This window comes from Cricetulus griseus (genome assembly GCF_003668045.3).
Source record: "Cricetulus griseus strain 17A/GY chromosome 1 unlocalized genomic scaffold, alternate assembly CriGri-PICRH-1.0 chr1_1, whole genome shotgun sequence".
NCBI classification, from domain to species: Eukaryota; Metazoa; Chordata; class Mammalia; order Rodentia; family Cricetidae; genus Cricetulus; species Cricetulus griseus.
This window is the reverse complement of record NW_023276807.1, coordinates 206,173,026-206,197,765: the sequence shown is the minus strand read 5'-3', so window position 1 is coordinate 206,197,765 and position 24,740 is coordinate 206,173,026. Positions and strand designations below refer to the sequence as shown.

Genomic DNA, 24,740 nt, shown 5'->3' with positions numbered 1-24,740 from the left:
GGCTGAAAGGAAGAACCATCAGATTTCTTTAATTAACAATGTACACAGTGCCTATAAGAACTAGTCACATCCGCTTGCTTTGATAAAACTCTAACTTGTGTTTCATACTTACTGTTTGTTAAGCAAAACTGAGGGAATGCAATACTATATAGTAAGTACATCAGGAAAGCCAAGTAGCAACATAGTCACAGCTGGCTGTTGATTATGAGAAATTCTTCGGAGACTGAACATTACTCCAAAGAGGATGTATGTTTAGAAAGCAAATGTCTCAGCCAGGCGTTGGTGGCGCACACCTTTAATCCCAGCTCTCGGGAGGCAGAGGCAGGAGGAGCTCTTCAAGTTTGAGGCCACTCTGGTCTCCAGAGTGAGTGCCAGGATAGGCTCCAAAGCTACACAGAGAAACCCTGTCTCGAAAAACAAAAACAAACAAACAAACAAACAAAAAGCAAATGTCTCATTTTCCCTCCTCATCTCCTTTGTTGCTGTTGCTGTTGCTGTTGATAGCCTCTTGTTCTGTAGCACTGGCTAAACTTTAACCTCCTAAGTAATGCAGACTAACTTCAAACTTGTGATATTTCTGCCTCAGCCCCCCCTGAGCTTGGATCACAAGCATGTGCTTTCACACCTTGGCTTGACTGTTTTCCTTATATTTGATAGGTTTTCTTTCTTAGTAGTGTTGCACTTAATACTGAATCACCAGCAAAGATTTTAGTATATTTTTGTTCTTACTTTCTCTTGGAAATGTCGGAAGTAATCAGTATGATCCAATGTGCCTCAATGGCAAGCATGCCTGTTTCTCATGACTGGTCCTTCCTTCTGCCTTTTCTTAAGCGGTGGGCCAGCTTTCTAGGTGATGTGATGAGCAAAGAGGGTTTGATGGCAGGCAGATGATTTTCTTTTTATTCATCTTTATTATTTATTTTGTTCATATTTTCCTCCCCCCAACTCATTGCAGATCCCCCTCACCTCCTTACCCACCCAACTTCATGGGGTATGCTAACTACACTACAGGCACGCTCCATGCCCAAGTGTAGCTGACCATTACAAAATGGACTTCAAGGTTTTTTGTTTTGTTTTTGTTTCTTCATGGGCTTGTTTCATCTTGGTTTGTTTGGGTATTTTTTTGATATTTTTATTTGTAACTGCCATTTTCTTTCTTTCTGAGGGGGGGTGATATTTTCACACTTACACTCTGCATCACTGTCACCAGTTTCTGTTTACCCCTTACCAAGGCTTAGGCAATCAAATTTTGGTTATTTATTCACTGCACATGAAATCGTGGGATGGAGCTGAAAATTCTTAGATTCAGGCACCAGTATGTGTGCATACAAGCACACATGCACATGTACACACACCAGTAATTAAAAATAATAAAGTAAATTAAAAGCCACAAAGTGATGAAAGATCAGTGTACTTAACGTTTTCCAAATTAGCAAGAATTCCCAGCAAAAATGATCTAGAGAGAAGAGGCTACATTTCCATATTAGATAATTGCAGAGGTCACTACACATATTGTTTACTAAACTGAGTATTTAAAGGAAGGGTAGATATTTGAAGAAAAGATTGCCAATGAGTTTTGTAAAAAATAGCGTTTTATAGCATTAAGACGCTTATATTTGGCTTTCAGACATGTGGCACTGTCCTGAAGTAGGTTTTTAAGTGTCTGACATATATCATGTGGTTTCAGTAGGTCTAATTTATGAGAACATCATTTACTTTCTATATCTTGTATTTTAAATATAAAATGGAGACAGCAAGAATATCCTAATAAAATCTCTTTAAGTTTATTTTTTTCATTCTATTTTCATGTGTGTTTTGCTTGCATGTATGTCTGTCCATCACGTGAATACCTGGTGCCCATGAAGACCAGAAAACAATGTTGTATACTCTGGGAATAAAATTGCAGATTAGTATTAGCTGCCTTGTGGGTAGAAACTGAACTGACATTTTCTGCAAGAGCACTGAGCCATCTTCCACTCCCCCAATGCAATAGCTTAATGTTAAGAATATGTTATAATTTTGAGAACAGTGATATAATTCTAATTAAATTCTATTTGGAGTAATTATATTTTCTTTTATTTTCTATAGCTACAATGGAAATTTATTTGAAGAAATGGAGCCTGTAAATGATACCACTGTGACAGAGTTTGTTCTCACCGGTCTATCTCAGACTCGAGAAGTGCAGCTAGTCTTGTTTGTTATATTTTTATCCTTTTATCTATTTATACTTCCAGTGAACATCCTTATTATCTGTACAGTGAGGTTTGATCCCCACCTGAGTTCTCCCATGTATTTCCTGTTGGCTAATCTAGCCTTTCTTGATATTTGGTACTCCTCTATCACAGCGCCTAAGATGCTTGTAGACTTCTTTGTGGAAAGGAAGATGATTTCCTTTGGTGGGTGCATTGCTCAGCTCTTCTTTTTGCATTTTGTTGGGGCCTCTGAGATGTTCCTGCTCACAGTGATGGCCTTTGACCGCTATGCTGCTATCTGCCGCCCTCTCCATTATGCTACCATCATGAACCGACGTCTGTGTTGTGTCTTAGTGGCTCTCTCCTGGACAGGGGGCTTCATTCATTCTATAATACAGGTGGCTCTCATTGTTCGACTCCCATTTTGTGGACCCAATGAATTAGACAATTATTTTTGTGACATCACACAGGTTGTCCGGATTGCTTGTGCCAATACTTTCAGGGAGGAGTTAGTGATGATCTTTAGCAGTGGCTTGATTTCTGTGGTGTGCTTCATTGCTCTGTTAATGTCTTATGCCTTCCTTCTGGCCATGCTCAAGAAACACTCAAGTTCAGGTGAGAGCACCAGCAGGGCCATATCCACCTGCTATTCCCACATCACCATAGTAGTGCTAATGTTTGGACCATCCATCTACATTTATGCTCGTCCATTTGACTCGTTTTCTCTAGACAAAGTGGTATCTGTGTTTCACACTGTGATATTTCCTTTACTCAACCCCATCATCTATACATTGCGAAACAAGGAGATAAAGGCAGCCATGAAGAAGCTGGTGAATAGATGTATATTTTGTAAAGAAAAGTAAAAAATAAATGATACATTTTACATTCTATGAAAGTAGGAAATGGTGGCAATGTTGCTTTTATTTCCTCTTATTTGAACTCTGAGATTTATTTATTTTTATTCCGTATGGATAAATGTTTTTCTGCATCTATGTATGTGTTCTATATTCATGCCTAGTGCTACAGAAGTCAGAGGATGGCCTTGGATCCCTTTGAACTAGAGTTATAGAGGATTGTAAGCCAGTATGTAGGCTCTGGGAATCAATCTGGGACCTCTGTAAGAGCAGAGGGTACCTCAACCACTGAGCCCTTATCTGATTTTTTTTTAAAGCTCATCATTTTGCTACATTTCCTTTTAAGGTAAAACACAAATGTACTAAAATGGAAACAAATTTACACATATATCCTGAAGTATCAAGCAGACCATTATTAGAATTTAGATTTAATAATGGTCTCCAAAAACATACATTTTCATTAATTGTTCACTGAGTAACTACTCTAATGCATGTTGTGAAATAATAAAATAAATAAGATTTTGTAGATATGTTCATTACACACTTGAAGGAATAGCCAGCAAGTAAACATAATTTTATGTCACTAAATTCAGTATTGCTGTTGTGTTTTCATTCTTGGCCCAGCAGGAGTTTTTGGCAAAGTATCTTTCTGAGCCTGGAAAATATTGTTTGTTTTGCCCTTTATTTCCAACTCTCCCAGATGTGTTAGAAATTGAGGATTTTGTTCCATAAGTCACCTCTACTCCTATTTCAGGGGCTACACGATGAACAGCATTACCAATAATTCTCAATGGAAACAATATTTATGCATTCAGAACACCATTTAATTTGCTTGATTTTTCCTATTTCAAATGTATTCTCCAATCAACTCACAGTTTTTATAGCCTACATAATAATCTTCAGAGTAAAGCCAGGCCTGAAGGAAAAGGGCTCCAGGCTGACTGGGATCAGTAGACATGTAGCTGTGTGCCTTAAACACAAACTTTTGTATCTCCTTTACCACTTTTGTTTGTTTCCCATGCTTGGTGATTTTCTATATCATATTACTTTAAATAAAACTTAGCACTAAATCAATGTTTAAATTTCACACTATAACTCAGTTACTTTCTTCCATTAAATCATGTTTTGTAATTTATATAGGTGATACTCTACTTAGATATGATGTACATCATGGACTAGTAAATTGTTTAGTAGGGGTTTATTTCTTATTATCTGGTACTTAGAACTCAATTACTGGCCGTATTTAAGAATACAAAATGTAGTTATGAATCATGAATAATTAAAAAAAACCCAGAGATAATATTTATTATTACTACTTACTTACAGAGATGCATTTCTTATTTAGAAGACAATTCCTGCCTGACCTAGTGTATCTCAAGTACACAAGATTGGGTGGTGGTATGTAATGATGACTGATTACTTTGAACTTTTCCTTTATATTGACCTTCTTCATTTTCTGTACTCAACATGACTTCTTTTCTAGGAACACAATGACACAGAGTGGAGTTCTGATTCCTGAATATTGAGTTGAATCTTCATCACCTGGAAACGAATATAACAGTAGGCTTCTATGAGTTTTGAAACATTTTTAAGAGCACAAAAATACAAAAGACATATACATACCTAATAAATAATGAATTATCTTTCCAGATTTTATATTATTTTATTGTCTTTCTTTAAAATTAGAAGCACCTAATATAGGATCAGAAGTTGTTTTTGCTTTATAACTTATGCTTGTGTAGTTATTGATAATATTATTTGAAAAGAGACCATTCATTTTCTGAGGTTTTAAAATATCAGTATAAGAATATTTGCTGAATATATTGAAGTTAATCACGAAAAGGCAAAGAAGCAGTAGCAGGATAACTGTTTGCTTAGAAAAATTATCTGAAGGTAAGAGTTAATATTGACAGGAAAGGGGGAACCTTTGTCAAACTACTGAGTCATGACCTAGCCTGACTCATGGAAGAAATAACTAGAATAAAGATTAGGGGAAACATTTCGTCATTCCCACCAGTAGATGAGTGGAGATAATTTTTAATAGATCCTTAGGTTTAGTTTCCAAGAAGACATTACATTTCTCCTGCTTTTAGTCATAAAAAAAGGTTCATTAGAAGTGCAAAATGTGCCGGGCATTGGTGGCACACACCTTTAATCCCAGCACTTGGGAGGCAGAGGCAGGCGGATCTCTGTGAGTTCGAGGCCAGCCTGGTCTCCAGAGAGAGTGCCAGGAGAGGCTCCAAAGCTGCACAGAGAAACCCTGTCTCGAAAAACCAAAAAAAAAAAAAAGTGCAAAATGCATGACTATGTGAATATGGCATAGTGGCCTGTCCCACTGAATTACTTGTCCCCAAACAGTGCTAACACTGAGAACTAACTTAGATAACAAGCAATGGCAGGAGACATAGACAATATTCATACCATGTGTTATCCAGATATAGCCAGAGCAATAGCACCATCTCTCTGTAATCCAGCTCCATCAGCTGCAAGTCCAAATTTGCTGAGAGTCTTTCCCCCATGGAAAGCATTATCATGCATTTTCTCTTGGTTAAGTTAAACGATCCTTTAGGGTTTTTTTTTTTTTTTTGTTCCTTTTTAATCTTCCAGTCTCTGTTACTCTTTTTCCCCTTCAGAGACAGTTGTTGAAGTTCTATTTTCAAAACCAGAAATTTATAGACTTCTCAACTTAATTCACTTAGCCAAAGACTGAAATTGTATTTAATCAGATAGATTTGTATAAAACTTTAAACCTTGATTTTATTATCTCATATTATTTTTGATAACCTCAATATCATGCAGGTGGACCTTACTAGATCTGACAAAAACCCTCAGTTGTACTTTATATTTCTCCTGCTTATAATTACTGAAAAAATGCTCATTGAATGTTCAAAGTATGTGATCCTACAAATAATGACACGAACTACTGTGGGCAATATTTTGGAAAAACGTATCCTGGAGATCCATAGCTTTCTTTAGTAAGACATGAAATTCATCCAGGTCTATTAAAACCAGGTTAGTTGACCTATCATGCTTTGTTCTGAAATCTACTTTACTATTTTTATGTAAATGTGGAAGGTGGAGTACAAAGTAAAAAAAAAAATCATTGCAGGAACAAGAGTGACTTTCAGACTTCATGCACAAAATTATTTATTTAATTACTTAGCTTTTTTCTTTCTTTTTATTAGTTCAAATTAAGAACAAAGCTTGTTTCAAATGCCAATCCCTTCTCCCTCTCTCTCCCCTCCACCCAACTCTGCACTCCCAACCTACCCCCACCCCATCCACCCTCCACTCCCCAGGCAGTGTAGGGCCCTTGACAGGGGCTCTTCAAAGTCCACCACATCATCCTGGGACAGGCCTAGGCCCTCACCTATGTGTCCAGGGCAAGAGTGCATCCCTTCACGTGGGATGGGCTCTCAAAGTCCCTTCTTACACCAGGGAAAAATACTAACTGCAGAGGCCTCCTCATTGACATCCATGTTCAGGGATCTGGATAAGTCCCCTGCTGGCCTTGGTGCTCCCCCTTGGTCAGGCCAGCTGTTTCTGTGGGTTTCACCAGCCTGGTACCGAACCCTTTGATTTTCATTCCTCCCTCTCTGCAACTAAGTTCCAGAGTTTAGTTCAGTGTATCTCTGTGGATATCTGTCTCTGCTTCCATCAGCCACTGGATGAGGGCTCTGGAAGGCATAAAAAGTAGTCATCAGTCTCATTATAGGGGAAGGGAATTTAGGTTATCCTCTCCACCATTGCCTAGATTGTCAGTTTGTGTCATCCTTGTAGGTCTCTGGAGATCTCCCCAGTGCCAGATCTCTCTTCAGACCTCTCTCTAATATGGTATCTCTCATCCTGCTCTCCTCTATTCTTCCCCCAACTTAATATTTCTGCTCCTTCATTTCCTCTTCTCCTCCTCTCATTCTGGCAGCTCCCTCTCCCCTACCCTCATGCTACCAATTAGCGCAGAAGTTCATGCCCCTTCCCATTCGTGGGGTCCATGCATTTTTCCCTTAGAGTCCTTCTTGTTTCCTAGTTTCTTTGGTGAAGATGATTGTAGGCTGGTAATCCTTTGCTCTATGTCTAAAATTCATATATGAGTGAGTACATACCATGTTTGTCTTTTTGTGACTGGGTTACCTCACTCAGGATGGTTTCCTCTAGTTCCATCAATTTGCCTGTGAATTTCAAGATTCCATTGATTTTTTTCTGTTGAGTAGTACTCCATTGTATAAATGCACCACACTTTTTCTATCCATTCTTCAGTTGAGGGACATCTAGGTTGCTTCCAGGTTCTGGCTATTACAAACAATGCTGCTATGAACATGGTTGAACATATGTCCTTGTTGTATGAACATGCATTATTTGGGTATATGCCCAAGAGAGGAATTCTGGATCATGAGGTCGACTGATTCCCATTTTTCTGAGCAACTGCCATAGTTATTTCCATAGTGGTTTTCCAAGTTTGCACTCCCACCAGTAATGGAGGAGTGTTCCTTTTTCTCCACATCCTCTCCAGCATAGATTGTCATTGGTGTTTTTGATTTTAGCCATTCTGACAGGTGTGAGGTGGTATATCAGAGTTGTTTTGAGTTGCATTTCTCTGATGGCCAAGAATTTTGAGCACTTTCTTAAGTGTCTTTTGGCCATTTCAGATTCCTCTGTTGAGAATTCTCTATTTAGTTCTGCAGCCCACTTTTTAATTTCATTGATTGGTGTTTTGGTGGCTAGCATCTTGAGTTCATTATATATTTTGGAGATCAACCCTCTGTCAGATGTGGGGTTGGTGAAGACCTTTTCCCATTCTGTGGGCTGTCGTTTTGCCTTACTGACTGTGTCCTTTGCCTGCTTATCTCTTCTTGGTTTAATTTTGGTAAGTGATATCTATCCAGGAAACTTTCCATTTCCTTTAGCTTTTTGAATTTTGTGGAGTACAGGCTTTCAAAGCATGACCTGATGATTCTCTGGATTTCCTCAGTGTCTGTTGTTATATCCCCCCCTTTTGTTTCAGATTTTGTTAATTAGCATGCTATCTCTCTCTCTCTGAGTTTTGGTTAGTTTGGATAGAGGTTTGTCTATCTTGATCTTCTCAAAGAACCAACTCTTTGTTTCATTGATTCTTTGTAATGGCTTCCTAGTTTCTACATTATTGATTTCAGCCCTCAGGTTGATTATTTCCTGGCATCTACTTTTTGCTTCTTTTTGCTCTAAAGCTTTCAGCTGTTCTGTCAATTCTCTACTGTGACTTTTCTCCAGTTTCTTCATGTGGGCACTTAGTGCTATGAATTTTCCTCTTAGCACTGCTTTCAGAGTGTCCCATAAGTTTGGGTATGTTGTTCTACATTCTCATTAAATTCTAGGAAATATTTAATTGCTTTTTTATTTCTTCCTCAACCCAGGAATGGTGCAATTGGGTGTTATTCAATTTCCGTGAGTTTTTAGGTTTTCTGCAATTTGTATTGTTTTTTAATTCTAGCATTAAAGCATGGTGATCTGACAAGACACAGTGGTTTATTTAATTTTTTTTTGTATCTGTGGCGGTTTGCATTGTTGCCAACTATGTGGTCAATTTTAGAGAAGGTGCCATATGGCACTGAGAAGAAGGTATATTCTTTTTGTGTTTGGATGGAATGTTCTACAGATAATCTGTTAAAGCCAGTTGGGTCATAACTTCTGTTAGATCCTTTGTTTCTTTAAGTTTTTGTTGGGTGGTACTGTCTAGTTTTGAAAGCGGGGTGTTGAAGTCTCCTACTGTAAGTGTGTGTGTTTTGAGCTTTATTAATGTTTCTTTTACAAATGTGGGTGCCTTCGTATTTGGAGCATAGATGTTCAGGATTGAGACTTCATCTTGATGGATTTTTCCTGTGATGAGTATGAAATGCCCTTCTTCATCTCTTTTGATTTATTTTAGTTTGAAGTCTAATGTGTTAGATATTAGGATTGTTACACCAGTTTGTTTCTTGGGCCTATTTGATTGGAAAAATCTTTTCCCAACCCTTTACTGTGAGGTAATGCCTGTCTTTGAAGTTGAGGTGTGTTTCTTGTAAACAGCAGAAGTATGGATTCTGTCTTCGTATCCATTCTGTTAGCCTGTATCTTTTTATGGGCAGGTTAAGACCATTGACATTGAGGGATATTAATGTCCATTGATGTTGGTTCTTGTTTGTTTTGGATTTATTGTTGGTGGTGTCATTGTGTGTGTATTTTGCCCTCCTGTTTCTTTTCGTGCTTGGTAAAATTGGATTACCTATTGCCTATGTTTTTGTGAGTGTAGTTATGTTCGTTGGGTTGGAGTTTTCCTTCCATAACTTTCTGTAGTGCTGGATTTGTGGATATGTATTGTTTAAGTCTGGTTTTGTCATGGAAAATCTTGTTTTATCCATCTATAGTGATTGAAAGTTTTGCTGGGTTGTACAGTAAAATATTAGTCTGGGTTGGCACCCGTGCTCCCTTAGTGTTTGTAGGATATCTATCCAGGACCTTCTGGCTTTCAAAGTTTTCATTGGGAAGTCGGGTGTGATTCTGATAGGTCTGCCTTTATATGTTACTTGGCCTTTTTCTTTGCTGCTCTTAATGTTTTCTCTTTATTCTGTAGGTTTGGTGTTTTGATTATTATGTGTCGAGGGGACTTCTTTTTGTGGTCCAGTCTATTTGGTGTCCTATAAGCTTCTTGTACTTTCATAGGCATATCCTTCTGTAGGTTGGGGAAGTTTTCTTCTATGATTTTGTTGAATATATTTTCTGTACCTTTGAGCTGTAATTCTTCACCTTCTTCTATACCTACTATTCTTAGGTTCAGCCTTTTCACGGTGTCCCATATTTCCTGGATATTTTGTGTTAAGGATTTGTTGGCTTGAGATTTTCTTTGGTCGATGACTGTATATCCTCTAGAGAGTCTTCAACAACTGAGATTCTTTCTTCCATCTCTTGAATTCTATTGGTTATACTCACATCTTCAGTTTCTAATCATTTATTCAGCTTTTCTAATTCCAGCATTGCCGCATTCTGTGTTTTCTTTATTGTTTCTATTTCAGTTTTCATTCCTTGAACTGTTTTGAGTGCTTCCTTCACTTGTTTGGTTGTTTTTTCTTGGCTTTTTTTAGAGTCTTTAAGAGATTTGTTTATTTCTTGAATTTTTTGGTTTGTCTTTTCCTCCATCTCATAATTTTTTGCTTGTTTTTCCTTCTATTTCTTTAAGGGATTTTCTTGTTTCCTCTTTAAAGTATTCTATCATCTTCCTAAGATAATTTTTGAGGTCCATCTCTTCTTCAACCTTTGTGTTGGGCTTTTCAGATCTTGCTGGTGTGGAGTCCCTCGATTCTGGTGGTGCCATATTGGTTTTTCTGTTGTTGAGTGTGTTCTTTCTCTGTCTTCTTCCCATGTCTTCTTCCAGTGAGTGCAGGTGGGGTCTCTCCCTCTCTCTGGTGGCTGGTGGAGGGCTCAGCCTCTGGCGGCAGCTGGATGGCAGAGGTTGGTGGATGGACAAGGGTGGTGTGTGTCGGGACTCAGGGTGGGCCTTCCCGTTCTGGGCATGTCCACTCTTGACCCGGTGGGCTCAGGCAGAAGCAAGCAGGCATTGATGGGGTAGTTTGGGGGGGAAGAGCAGCGCCCAGACTCACCTGAGGCTCAGGCACCTGCTGAAGGACAGAGGGCAGAATGTAGACAGGGGTGAGGTGTGTCCACATTCAGGGTGAGCCGTCTGGTCTAGACAGGTCCACTCTTGTTGGGGGGGGATTTCAGGCAGAAATGAGCAGCGGTTGATGGGGGAGGTTGGGGGAGGCTGGGCAGCACTCTGATTCACCTGAGGCTCGGGCGCCTGCAGCAGGACAGAGGGCTGAGTGTAGATAGGGTTGAGGTGTGTCCAGACTCAGGGTGGGCCTTCTGGTCTGGACAGGTCCACTCTTGTCCGGGTGGGCTCAGGCAAAAGTGTACAGGGGTTGATGGGGGTTACTTAACTTTTATTTTATTATTTATTTAAACAATGCTAAAGAGTTTCCAACTGTGTGAGGAAAGTCTAGTAAGTTGTTTCTAAGAACCATTTTCAAGAAACTACTGGGGAACAAGCTTTAGCTAATAATGTAATGTATAAGAAGCTAGAATGAAAAACTGGTATTATGTATTAATATTTCAGAATTCATAAAATGTTATGTTTATAAAAGATGTTTGCATTGACTGCATCTTGATAATCAACTAAAAACCAAGAGCTGGACACACTTGTGGATTTTTTTTTTTATTAGATCATTTCAGGTGGGAAGACCCATTCTAAATCTGGATTATTTGAGGTCAGGAGACCCATCCAAAATATTCTGGTGGCAGCCCACATAGAAGGATATGAAAGAAGGAAGTTTTTTGTTTCTTGTCTCCTTGCTCCCTCTCTGGCTGGAAAGTTAGTCTGTCCTGTTGCTGAGGCATTCCTTCACTGGTATTAGAATCTGTCTCTTCAGAATTCTAACATAGACTAAAGACCAGCAGCACCAGAGTAGGACTGCCAAGACATCTAGTCTCATAGACTGATAAAAACAAAACCAAACCAAAAATACCATTGGCCTTTTCACTGGGCAACATCCATTGTCAGACACTTTCATACAGCCATGTGCTACTCCAACAAATCTGTTCCTCTAGAGAACCCCGCATGAAACAACATTAAACTAATAACGTATGACAAAAGTCAAGGTAGGGATGGCACAGTGAAATAAAATGCCAGGAAAACAGAGTTACAGTAATTCATTACATTTCCATCCTGAACATTTCACTAAAAACTGATACATATGTTGGATAAACATCTTTAGACGTTGTCAAAATTAAAGTCATACATCACACAGAATAGCAGTCTGAAACTAGAATGAAATTTTGAGTTCAGAGTGATAAATGAAGAGAAACTGCTATATAGAAAACTTTTCTGTGAGTTTATATATTCTGTTTTTCAAGGCTGGAGAGAAGGAATAGGGGTGGCAAAGACCATGGATCAAATAATGACACATTTGCAACCAGCAGAGGTCACTAAAAGATTCATTTTCTGTGTGGTAATAAAGCATTTCTTTACAAATCCCTCACTAATAAGATGCAGGAATAAAAAAGACTCATGAACCATATGGATGTAAATAAGACATTCGTTTCAATTTTTGTTGATTATATTTTATACCAATAACTGCCTTTCATCATGGTATTTTCATACATGAATATAAGTTTGTATATTGATCCTTCTTTTAACCCAAACCTACCTTCCCTTTATTAGTATGGGTTCTTTAGAAGAACAGAACAAATAGAGTAAATACATATCACAAAATGGGCAATTGTTTGATTGGCTTATGCTATATCATTTGGCTAGTTTAGTAATGGTTGATGACATATGAGAGTGGTTGAGAATATAGAATGTGCTCCGTTCATGAGACTGGATGCCTCAGCAGTCCTAATTTGGTACCAAGTGCCCTGTAGATTCATAGAGAGCTGCTGGTATTCAGTCCATATTAGAAGTCCAAAAATTCTGGGTTTTAATGGCATAAAAAGAGCAGCAGCAGCAGCAGCAGCAGCAGCAACAACAACAACAACAGCAGCAGCAGCCCTGGGATAAATGCCACACACGAGCAGAAACAAAGTCAGGGAGGCAAGCAGCACTGCTTTCCCCCTGGAACTCTGAATAGTTGGGTGACTGGAGAATGGTGTTAGCCGATTTCAGGGAGGGTCTTCCCACCCTCATTAATCCTTCTAGGAAATGCTCTGACAGACTCACTCAGATCCAATCAGGAAATCAAGATTAGCCATCTATTCTAGTTAGATTTCTGTTGCTGTCTATAGGACCTCTAACATTGGAGCCAGTGTTTATCCCTAGAGCACAAATGGACTTTGGGAGCCCATTCCATATGGAGGGATACTATTACAGCTCAGATACAAAAAAGAGGACCTAGACCCTCTCTCAAAATGATGTGATGGACTTTGAAGGTCCCCCGTGGAGGGCCTCATTATCCTTGGGGAGTGGCTGGGGTGTGAGTTGGGGATGTCAGTCGGTAGCATGGGAGGATGGGAAGACGAGGGAAAGGGGAGATTGTAAATAAGAGTACTTCTAAAATAAAAAATTATAAAAATAAATGTATAGGTTTCTGTTGCTGTAATTAAAACACTCTGACAAAAACCAGTTTAGAAGAAAAGATTTATTTGGTTTATTCTTCCATGTCACAGTCCATCAATGAGAGAAGTCAGGGCAAGAACTCAAGCAAGATATTGCAGCTGAAATCGATGAAGGAACACTGCTTTCTGTCTCACTCAGATACTCATATTTAACGTTCTTTTATCCAACAAATATTTTTATTGATTATTTTGGAATTTCATGTAATGTACCCTGCACCCAGACCTCTGAGGTCTGCTCCCCAACCCTTGTGACAATCCCTCCCCCCAAAAGAGGAAAAAATGTTCAATTTGTGTCTTGTGTTGTGTTGCCCATATATTAACTAGGGCATAGTCAAACGCCCAGTGACCAGCCCCTTGGAGATAGGAATAGGAGAGATCAGATGAGTGGGGTTGGAGGGAGAGAGTATTGGGAGAGACAACTGTAATTGGGGGTGGTATTTTGGGGATGAGGTTAAAAACCTAGTGAAATGGAAACTCCCAGGAACCTATGAGGGTGACCCTAGTGAAGACTCATAAATGGAGGATATGAAGCCTGAACTGGTCATCTTCTGTAACCAGGAAAGGCTTCCAGTGGAGGGAATGGGACACCAACCCAGCCATAAAGTCTTTGACCTACAATTTGCCTTGCCTGAAAGATGTGCTGGGGTAAAGATAGCACAGAATTTATGGGAGTGGCCAACTAATGTCTGTGCTAGGATCCTGTCTACGAGTATAGCAGAGAATCATTAGAAATCATCTCATGACTTTTTTTTTGTTAGTCATGTTTGGCTCTATCCTAGGTCTCTGGGCCATCCTGCTTCCGGTTCCTGGCCCTCCAGGCAATGTCAGGTATTAACCCCTCTAGTGGCCTGAGTCAGCTTGGTCTCTGGTAGCAGTATAGTCCATGGACATCTGTACACCCCAGGACCACCTGTCTAGGGATGGGGCTGCCCACAGTAAGCTAGGCCTTCCTCTATCAGTTCAGAGAATCTCACACAGACATGCCTACAGGCCAGTGTATTGTGGGTATTCCTCAAATGAAGCACCTTTATTAGGCAAACGGAAGTATTTTCAAGTGGAGGCTATCACATATCTAGCTCATGTCAACTTGACACTCCACTATAGCTCCTTATGCTAACTAAATTTACAAATGGAGACAATAAAGTGATCATAACCAACCACCTACTATTTTCCAACAGTTGAAGGGAATGCTTTTTGAAGAAAATGTAGTCTTTTAGTATTACATAAACTCAAATACGATAATAGGGATTTAACAATACTTAACTACAGATACTATCTTAGTCAATGTTATTTTACATGGTAAAGGAATAGGAAAAAGGAAACACAGATGGCTGCTTAATATTGTTGTAGTCAGGTTGTTTTCACCCAAGAGGAGGAGACCAGGACTAGCTCTTTATAAATTTGAAGCTATTATTGAGCCACACAGATCTGGCCTGGGGTACACACTCCTGTGACTATCATTCTAAAAAGAAAGTCCCAAGCTGGGTGAGCAAGGGTTTTACAGAGGGTTGGTAAATCCTGTTGACATAGCTATGATGGCTATTAGCAAGCCTGGCAGGATATGAATTTTAAATAATAATAGGGCACAATTGTGTTTCCATGGTGTTTCTGTTTGTTTGGGGAGCAGAAAGCCTTCAGGCTACAGAAGCAGAACAAAGTAGGTTAGCACAAATTTCTATAATTATTGTACATGCTTGAGGGCCAGGCTGACTTCAGTTTTTACCAGAGGTCAGATCATAGCAAATAAGTTTTTCAAACACCCCCCCCCCCCCGCTTAACAAAATAGGCAGAAACACTCATAGATATTTTACATTCTTTATCTTGTAGCTAATCATGTGATTTTATGTGCTAGTTCCTGTCCTATAGTTCTATAGTACCCATTCTATATGCCAGCTATACTTAGCAAACACCTCAGCAGGTCTCTGTTAATTGTTTTCTCTGGCAGAAGTATGTATAATGCCTTCCATTTGGCGTTTAAATCACAGTAGGCCTCATTCTACTGGCCAATGGAGCAATATGAGCCTATTCTATCTTCTGAGTACATATATCTGTCCTATACCTATTGTGCTTCTAGGACTGGGGAAATAATCATGGGATGAGTTTGGGTGTCTGCTGGACTTCTTCCCCCCACTCCCAACTGGACTTCTTATGTAGATTGAAGAAGTACTTAAAAGGTTTCCAATTCATTCCACTTCTGGCAACACTATGATTAATTAACCAAGGATAAAGGTCCATATGAGTCAGAAAGTTGTGCAATTCTCTGCCTAAGGTGCCCATTATGGTAAATATACACATCTAGCCTCCAGTGGTTTAGTGTTGCTACTTAGTCCTTGCTATTTTGGGGTCTATTTAGAAACACTGCATTCAAATGATCCAGTTTAGCATCCATGGTTCCTATTTTGAGTTCTGAATTATGAAGAAAGAAAATGACAGAGATCATTAGGTAGCTGATACCCTTCCAGAGACATTTCTTAGAGTATCAGCGAAGAGCATGTCTTCTAGGTACTCCCATTGTGGAAGATTAAATTTTACATGGCAAATCCATTCTAACATTTTAATTTCCCTAAGCCTCTGATTCCTTCCATTAATACTAGACCATGGGTTATCAGGCATCTCCAGCTTATTCTCAGATGGGCATCTTTTCATTCTTATTTTAGACAGCTAATCAAAATTTAAAAACTGAGCTAGAACATGAAACTTAAAATCCATTATCAATTAGTTGATCCTTATAAATACACACAGCTTAATCTAGTTTGATACTTTCTCCATTTTTGCCATACTTTTAAAATCCATTCCCATACATGTTCTCCATGTTCTCTAAACATTTTCTATATGAATTAGAAAACTCAAAAAGAGTATTATGAGTTTAGGATATTCTCATGGGTCACAAAAAGTTGAGTAGGATTAAAGGTGTAGAGGCAAAAAGCAATAGACATGCTAATGTGGAAGGAGAAAATCTCATGGGGCCCCAAACCTGGGAAAAGAACTACAGCCAACTAAGGAATACCAAGAGTGGGAGAAATAGTCTTCCCCAGAGATCTCCCACCCCCAACTGATTATCCAGTACCAAGTGGTCAGCTCTGAAATCACACACAATCATGTTCATTTCTGCTCTTTTCACAATAGCTAGGAAATGGAAACAACCTAAAAGCCCTACAGCCAATGAAGGGATGATGAAAATGTAGTGTATATGTACTATAGAATACTAATCAGAGATAAAGAAAAATGAAATGAGGAATTTTGCAGATAAATGGATGGAACCAGAGAAGATCATATTGGATGAGACAATCCAGACCCAGAAAGAAAAACATCACATGCACGTGTTCTCTCTTATTGGAGACTAATAGCTCCAATATTCAGATATACATACATAGCTTGTAGTAACTACAGAAAACAGGACAATAAAATGGGAGCATTTTCAGGATATGGGGGTTGGGAATAATAGAAAGGGAAATGGCAGGGTACAGGTTATCTGATCAGAGAACTGGGAAAGGGTGGTTCCTTAGAGAGGGATAAGGAGGTAAATACAGAAGAAAGTGGGAAAAAGGAAAAGGAGAATAACAGGATACAACTGATCTGATAAGGGAAATGGGAAAAGGAGGGATCCTTAGGGAAGGGGGAGGTAGAAATGCTATGGCTACTAAAGGAGCCACCTGTGTTAGGCAAGAAAGAAATCTGGCTCAGCATGACTTAGTTAGCCCAAGTTGGTTCAAACTTCTAGAGTCTGACTCAGATGAATTTATTTTTGACATATTTAAGCACAGCACAATTTTAGCAAAATAAAAAGTTTCCTTATGGCAATTATCACAACAAAGCTTAAGACATGACTACATCAAAACTCCTCTGCAAAGTACATGTCCTTTGCAAAGTACCTGTGACCTCTTCCATAAGAATGGATTCTATTGACTGGGGAACAATGCTCAGAAGTCTGGGATAAATACAATAGTCTGGGGATTCAAGTGAGGCCTGGTTCTACAGATAGCAAAAGATTACTAGATTATTAACTACTTCCAATCCCAGATTTCTAGGTGGAAAACAGGTGTAAATCCCTTTCATTGACAGAGAAAGCCTACAAGTTTAGCATTCCTGGTTTTCTTTGTGTTACCGATGAGCATGTGCATCTCCTGTCCTGTACAGGGAGGAAGATAAAAGGAAGGAGGTTAGGAGAAATAACAGTATGTATTATTGAAAATGCCACAAGAAATCATACTATTAACTCTTTACCAAAGAGATAATAAACTAATGAACAATGCATGTAACCCAGTGTATAAATATGCACATATAGTTTTAATGAACTTTTATCATCTGGGTTGAAGCTAGATGATAAGAGTCCTTCAAGAGCCAAAGACTACCTAACAACCCCCCCACCAGACATGAGAATCCCTTTTATGAGTTGTTGGCAAGGGATGTCCAAGAGTTTTCCCAAGCATACAGTCTATTGTTGTCTTCGGTTATCACCCCCTCCACCCAGTGGTGGAATTTAAGTCCCTATCACAGAAAACATCATACACTTCAGAAACAGGGTCCTGGACCCTTGAGCTCAAAAAGACATAAATGCCCCCTCCCCAAGGACGATTTCTCATGGTACCAGAAGTTACTTTGCAAGCTTCCAAAGGAGGAAAGCAACCAGCAGTCTGTGCAGAGTCTATGATGCCTCTGAACCAAGCATTGACCAACATGGTACAATAATCCTAGGGTGCAGTAATAGCACACAAACCTGCTCAACAAGAGGGAAACCCACACATGGTACTGGAAACTGAGCACACTAATTAGTGCTAGTGTGCGGCGTCCACCCTTGACCAGCAAGAAAGACGCCACACCGAGGAATCTTCTTCAAACACAGTTTAATCGGGAACCTCTTTGCTTTGTACAATGTATAATGGCGGCGGCCCCGGGCCGAGGGAGACGGGGCTTGATATAGTCTACATCTACCAATCACCTAACCCTACGTGGCGCGCCAGGATAGGTTGTCTCCAAGCAGAATTAAGAGGATACATGACCTTTGCCTTATTTGGAGTTGTTTACCACAGAGAGCGCTCGCCGTCGGGCTGGCGGAAGGCGGAAACCGGCGCCATCTTTTGGGTGCGGTTTTCTGCAGCTCCCTACACTAGTGAAGTTGTGGGGTTATTGGAGGAGAATCCACAACCACTGATTTCCTAAATCAGGATAATACCCAACAAAAGTCTATAAACATTTGTCCTGTACCCACAGATTAAGTGCAGCTCTCATGTTTCATCAAGAAGACTTCTCTTTGCAAAAAAGGAGAACACTACAGGAAACTACAACCAACCAAAATGCAGTTCTGCAGCCTTACCCTGATGGATACATCTGCAAAACACTTTGGCACCTAAGCCTCCCAGAACATTGGGGAAGAGGAAGTGGAAGGACTGTAAGAGACAGGGGATGACAGAGTTTGCCATGAGATTGTGTCTGCTAGAAATATCAGAAGCTACAGCCATAAAGTCCCACCAGCATGATTGTCCAAACCTGAGCTCAACAGGGATGACACCAGGGAACATGCCAAGGTGGATGGAGAAAAGCCCACAAGGTCTTAACTCTATAGAAAAAATTAGTGGCAACCTAAGAAAGCTTAGAAGGGAGAGGGAGCCTGTCTCTGGGAAGAGCATCTCAAGTGGTTGTTCTGTGCTAAACTAGGTCAGCCTTGAAAACATACATGCAAACAACATTATACAATTTGAAAAGAGTATATTTAGCAATAAATATGTACATACAAATACATACATTCATTCATTTACAACTGAAGTAAAAAGATGCCAAGGGTTTGAAGCAGAGTAGGGAGGGGCATATGGGAGGGCTTGGAGGGAGGAATGGAAAGGGAGAAACATTGTAATTAAAACAGGATTTCAAAAATAAAAATATAGAAAATTAAGAAAAGAAACCAAAAAGTGGTAATGACATGTGGGGTAAAGGGAATCTCATTTCCTGCTAGTGGAAGTGCCGACTCTTTTTTAAATTCAGTGTAGAAAATTCTCACAAAGCTAAAGAAACATCTACTGGTTGTTCCACTTATATCACTCCTTGATATATGCTCAAAAGACTTGATGTCTTAGTTCACAGATACTTTCTTTCCTAGTTCTTCAGCCATGTCAACTACTGTTCTATTCACAATAACCAGGAAATGGAAATTATTTAATGCCCTTTGGAAGATGAATGGATATTGAATATGTAGTACGTGTACACAGTGGAATACAATTCAAATGTTATGAAAGTGAAATTTACATTCTATATTGAATTAGAAAATATAATAATGCATGAGAAAATCCAGACACAGAAAGACAAATGAGAAGGACAAATGCCATATGATATTTTTTATTTGTGGATCCTAGCTCTGAATCTTAAGATGTGAATATATAACCTGGGGTAACCATAGAAACCACGAAAGTAAAAAGAGTGCATTCCAGGGGAAAGGGAACTCCAGAGAGGAGGACAATTGGACGAAGGTGCTATGAAGGATAAATTGAGGCAAATGGGTGGCAGGGGAGGTTAACTGGGACTGGGAAAAGGGATTGTGATGGTTTGAAAGAAAATGGCCACCAAAGAAAGTGGGATTGTTAGGGGGTGTGGCCTTGATGGAGTAGGTGTGGTCCCATAGAGTAAGTATGGTCTTGTTGGAGGAAGTGTGTCATTGTGGAGGTGGGCTTTGAGGTCACATGTATGCTCAAGCCATGGTCAGTGACTCAGACCACTTCTTGTTGCCTACAAGTCAAGATGCAGGACTCTCACCTACTTCCCCAGCATCATGTTTGCCTGCACACCACTATGTTGTAACATGACAATAATGAACTAACCTCTGAAAATATAAGCCACCCCGATTAAATTATTTCCTTCATAAGAGTTGCTGTGATCATCTTGTGTCTTCATAGCAATAGAAACCTCAAGATTTGGTGGACTTTGCAGAGCCCCCATTGAGGGCCCTACCCTGCCTGGGGAGTGGTGGGTGGATGGGGTGGGGGATAGGTTGGGGGTGGGGGAGGAGGGATGGGGGTGAGGGGAGGGAGAGGGAGAAGGGACTTACATGTGAAACAAGCTTGTTCCCTAACTTGAACTAATAAAAAAAATTAAAAAAAGAAGTCAAATACAAAGTATGAGGGAAGGAGAAGTGATAACTAATACTAAGATTATTTGCAAAGTCATAGAGAAACATTATATATTCATTTAAATGAATATAGTATATACACTCATACACACAGTGTGACTGAATCTATGCCACATTTGTTCATAATACTTCCTTAACTATACCCTGCTGCAAGAGTCATAGACTATCCAATAAAAGCTCTGTGTCAGATGTTGGAAACCTTCCTTCAATTTTTGTTCAATGGAGTTAAAGAAACACAGAAAATAACACAAGCTGTTGCAATTGCCCTTGCTTGCCTCCTCAAAGACCCTATTGCTAAAGACAGCAAACTTTGAACATGAGGCTTAGAGCAATCAAGAAAGAACTGGCCTAGAAGCATCTTCCCTAAAAAAATCTACAGTACAGGAATATGCTATGAAAGCTGCGAAGGGAAAGATGCAATCAGTTGTCTCACTGAGCTGTCTAAGAATCACAATAATCAACATAGAAAGGAATTCCCAAGGGTGGAGTCATAGTGCCTATATGTTGGGGATATAAAGGGAGTTTATATCCCCAGTAAAAGGGAATTTATACCTCATACTGTAACCCAGCCAATTACCTGTGGCTGGTCAATTCCTGGATCCTAGAGAAGAGCTCACTACTGCCATTTTCCCAAATTAACATAATTTCTAACCATATTCTATGTACTTATCCTTATAGCCATAGGTAAATGTAGGTATTACATTTTAAGGAAGTGCTTTTCCCTTGTACTGAACAGTAGACCAGAACAAAAATCTGCAACTGGTCAAATCCAGAGAACTATGGAATCCAATTCATATGACAGGAATCACAACCCCCATTGATCAGTGTATCAGTTTCCATGCTATGCTTTGCTGTTTTCATCATTATTGCTCTGCAGTACAGCTTAAAATCAGGCGTGATGATACTTCCAGAAATTATTTTATTCTTCAATATTTCTCACTCCCTGTCTCTCCCTCTGTCTGTGTGTATATGTGTACTTCCATATGAAGTCCAAGATGATTATTTTATTTCCTCATGTTTTATAATAAAGTTTAATTTAAAAATGTTTTTAAGTTTATGTGAATAATTGCTTTTGGAATTTTGATTAGTATTATTGTCATTTTATTATTTTTGAGGATATTATGAAAAGTATCATTTGGAGAGGGTTCTATTGGACCCCTTAATCCAATGATTCATTAAAAATATGTATCCCACTTCTAGTAGTCTCCCTATAAATAAATGACAAATACACTGAGGAAGAAATTGGAGGAAGTAGTACCTTTCATAATAGTTCAAAATTTAAAATATATTGTGATAACTTTAAGCAAGTGAAAGACATATAATAAGGACTTTATAAGATTGAATAAATAAGTTGAAGAGGCCACAAAAGATGGAAAGATGTCCGAGTTGCATCAGTAGGATTAATGTTGTGAAAAGGGTCATCCTACCAAAAACAATCTATAGATTCACTATAGAATCTATAGTGAATTGTAGAATAGAATCTATAGAATTGTATTGCACTATAGGTTCTATAGTGTAATACAATTCTCCCAGAAATAAAGAAAAAAATCAATTTCATAGGACACAAACAAACAAAACCCAAAGATTGTTAAAACAATCCTATATAAAAGGCATTCTGTGCATCTATAGAGATGATCATGTGATTTTTCTAAGTCCATTTATATGATTTATTATATTTATTGACTCATATATTTTGAACCACCTTCACATCTCTAGAAAAAAAGCCAACTTGATTTTGGTGTATTATCTTCTTGATATAGACCTGAATTCAACTTCCAAGTATTTTGTTGAACTATTTTATATCTATGGTCATGAGATATATTGGCTCATGGTAGTCATTCCTCCTCCTCCTCCTCCTCCTCCTCCTCCTCCTCCTCCTCCTTTTTTCTATCTCCTCCTTCTCCTCCTCCTTCACATGTTCTTCATCCTCTTATCCCTTTACCTGGTTTGGGTACTAAAGCAAATATATTTTGGTTTATGAATTTTCAGTTTGTTACTTTACTGACATTTGGCCTTTTTGTCCAGACATTGCTGTAGTATTAAAATCAAAAAGGAGGAAATTTCTATGTGTGTGTGTGTGTGTGTGTGTGTGTGTGTGTGTGTGTGTGTGTGTGTTGCTATTAGGTAGTATATCTGATTTTATGCTGAAAACTGAAATTCAACTTCAAAGTATTTTTAAAATAAAGTATTTAAACAATATTTAATATCTCTAAGCTGTGTCTGTATACCAAAGTTGAAACCACAGGCAACAACATTCAAAATCATGAGTGGGTCAATAGGTTGCATTTATATATTTGTATACCCACATATGTAAAATAACAATAAAAGGAAACAAGACTATCAACTTAAGATAAGGGGAACTTGGGGAGTTGTAGGGAGGAGGGTAACTGTTAGGGGCTGGAGGGAGGAAAGGAATGAAGGAAATCATATAATTCTATTTCAATCAGAAACATATTTTAAAAGAAAACTAATGACACACACAAAACTGAAACTCATGAATTAATTTAATCAAAATAAAAATATAAAATGATTTAGATCATGTGAAAAGGAAAGATAAACTCTGAAAACTATAATTACTGTCATCTCCCTGCTCCTTGCCTCTTCTCCAGCTTTTTCCTTTAACTGAAAGCAGATCAAAATTTTGTATCAAAATAAAAGATTCAACCGAAGAAAAAGAGATCCTATATTATGGCAAGAATTTTAATTTGTAAAAGCAATTCTCTGCTGATTGGCTCCTTTTAATTAGCTAAGTCTGTTCTTTGGTAATTTATATATGCAGATCATGTGTCCTAATTTTTCTTTCTCTCCCCCACATTCTTTTATCTCATTCTCATCACTTCTATTTCCCATAAGTTCATTCCCAGATTCACATTTTCATTTTTGTGGTACTTTTAGTTTAGACCAGGTCAGATAGTCTGTGCAACTACTGACTTGAGGCTATTGATTGAAGCCTGGTGGGCTCACCAATGGGTAGACATCTGAAGGTAATGACACCTTGTAGTGGCTTGAAAAGAAGAACACCAATAGGCTCACATTTTGAATGCTTTGGCCCCTGGTTGATGAAAATGGAAGTATTTGGGAAGGCTAGGAGATATGACATTGTTGGAGGAGGTGTATCACTGAAGGTGACCTTGGCAGTTTTGAAATCCCAGACCAATCCCAGTCAGCTCACACTCTGTCAGCCGTGTGGTTGGTATCTCAACACAAACTCTCAGCTGTATCTCTAGCATCATGCCTGCCTGCTGCCATGTTCCCACTATGACAGGTTTTGATCTCTAACCCTCAGAAACTGTGAGCTCCCAAATTAAGTGCTTTTCCTAAGTTGCTTTGGTAATGATGTTTTGTTATGTCAGTAGAATGTTGGCTTCAGAGAGTGGCATATTATTGTAACAGGAATGACCATGCTGTTTTAGAGAAAGATGGAAGACTTTGTCTTTGAACTAGGAAAGCATTTCCTGATTTACATGTCTACTTCTTTTTTATTTTATAAATTTTTATTTAAATTAGAAAAAAATCTTATATATCAATCCAAGTTTCCTCTCCCTCCCATCCTCCTATGTCCCCCACTGGCCCCCCCATCCCACCCACCATTTATTCCCCAGGAAGGGTGAGCCTTTCCATGAGGGATCATCAAAGTCTGTCACTTCATTTGGGGCAGAGTCTAGGCCCTTCCCCATGTAACTAGGCTGAGAGAGTATCCCTCCATGGGGAATGGGCTCCTAAAGTCCATTATTGCACTAGGGATAAATACTTGTTCCACTGCCAGAGGCCTCTTAGACTGCCCAGCACCCCCAACTGACACCCATGTTCAGGTGGCCTGGTTCTGTCTTATTATGCTTCCCCATCTGTCAGACTGGGGTCAATGAGCTCACATTTGCTCAGGTCAGCTGTTTTTGTGGGTTTCCCCAAATGGTCTTGATCCCTTTGCTTTTCACTCCTCCTTCTCGAGAACTGGATTCCAGGAGTTTGGCTCAGTGCTTAACTGCAATCTCTGCTTCTGCTTCCATAAGCTACCAGGTGAAGACGTTAGGATGGCATTTAAGGTAGTCATCAATCTCATTATAGGGAAAAGACATTTAAGGTACCTCTTCACTATTGCTTAGACTCTTAGTTGGGGTCATCCTTGTATATTTCTGGACATTTCCCTAGTGCCAGACTTCTCTTTAAACCTATAATGGCTCCCTCTACTAAGGTATCTCTTTTCTTGCTCTCCTCTATTCATCCCCTGACTCAATCTTCCTGATTGATCACTTCCTGATTGATGTCCTTCTCTCTCCTCCTCTTCTCCCCTCCTCTTTCTCTTCCCTCCCTCCCTCCATGCTCCCAATTTGCTCAGGATATCTTGTCCCTTTCCTCTTCTCCATGGGATCCAGTATGTCTCTCTGAGAGCCGTCCTTGTTTCCTGGCTTCTCTGGAGGTGTGGATTGGAAACTGGTAGTCCTTTGTTTTATGTCTAATATC

At 39.2% G+C, this 24,740-nt stretch overlaps 1 protein-coding gene across 1 annotated transcript; it reads left to right on the top strand.

Annotated features, from left to right (window-relative positions):
- The first annotated feature begins 2,113 nt into the window (after positions 1 to 2,113).
- Positions 2,114 to 3,055, top strand: LOC100768007 (olfactory receptor 4M1). Its single transcript, XM_027386481.1, has one exon. It carries the CDS (start codon positions 2,114 to 2,116, stop codon positions 3,053 to 3,055), a length of 942 nt encoding a protein of 313 aa, XP_027242282.1.
- Positions 3,056 to 24,740: the final 21,685 nt, after the last annotated feature.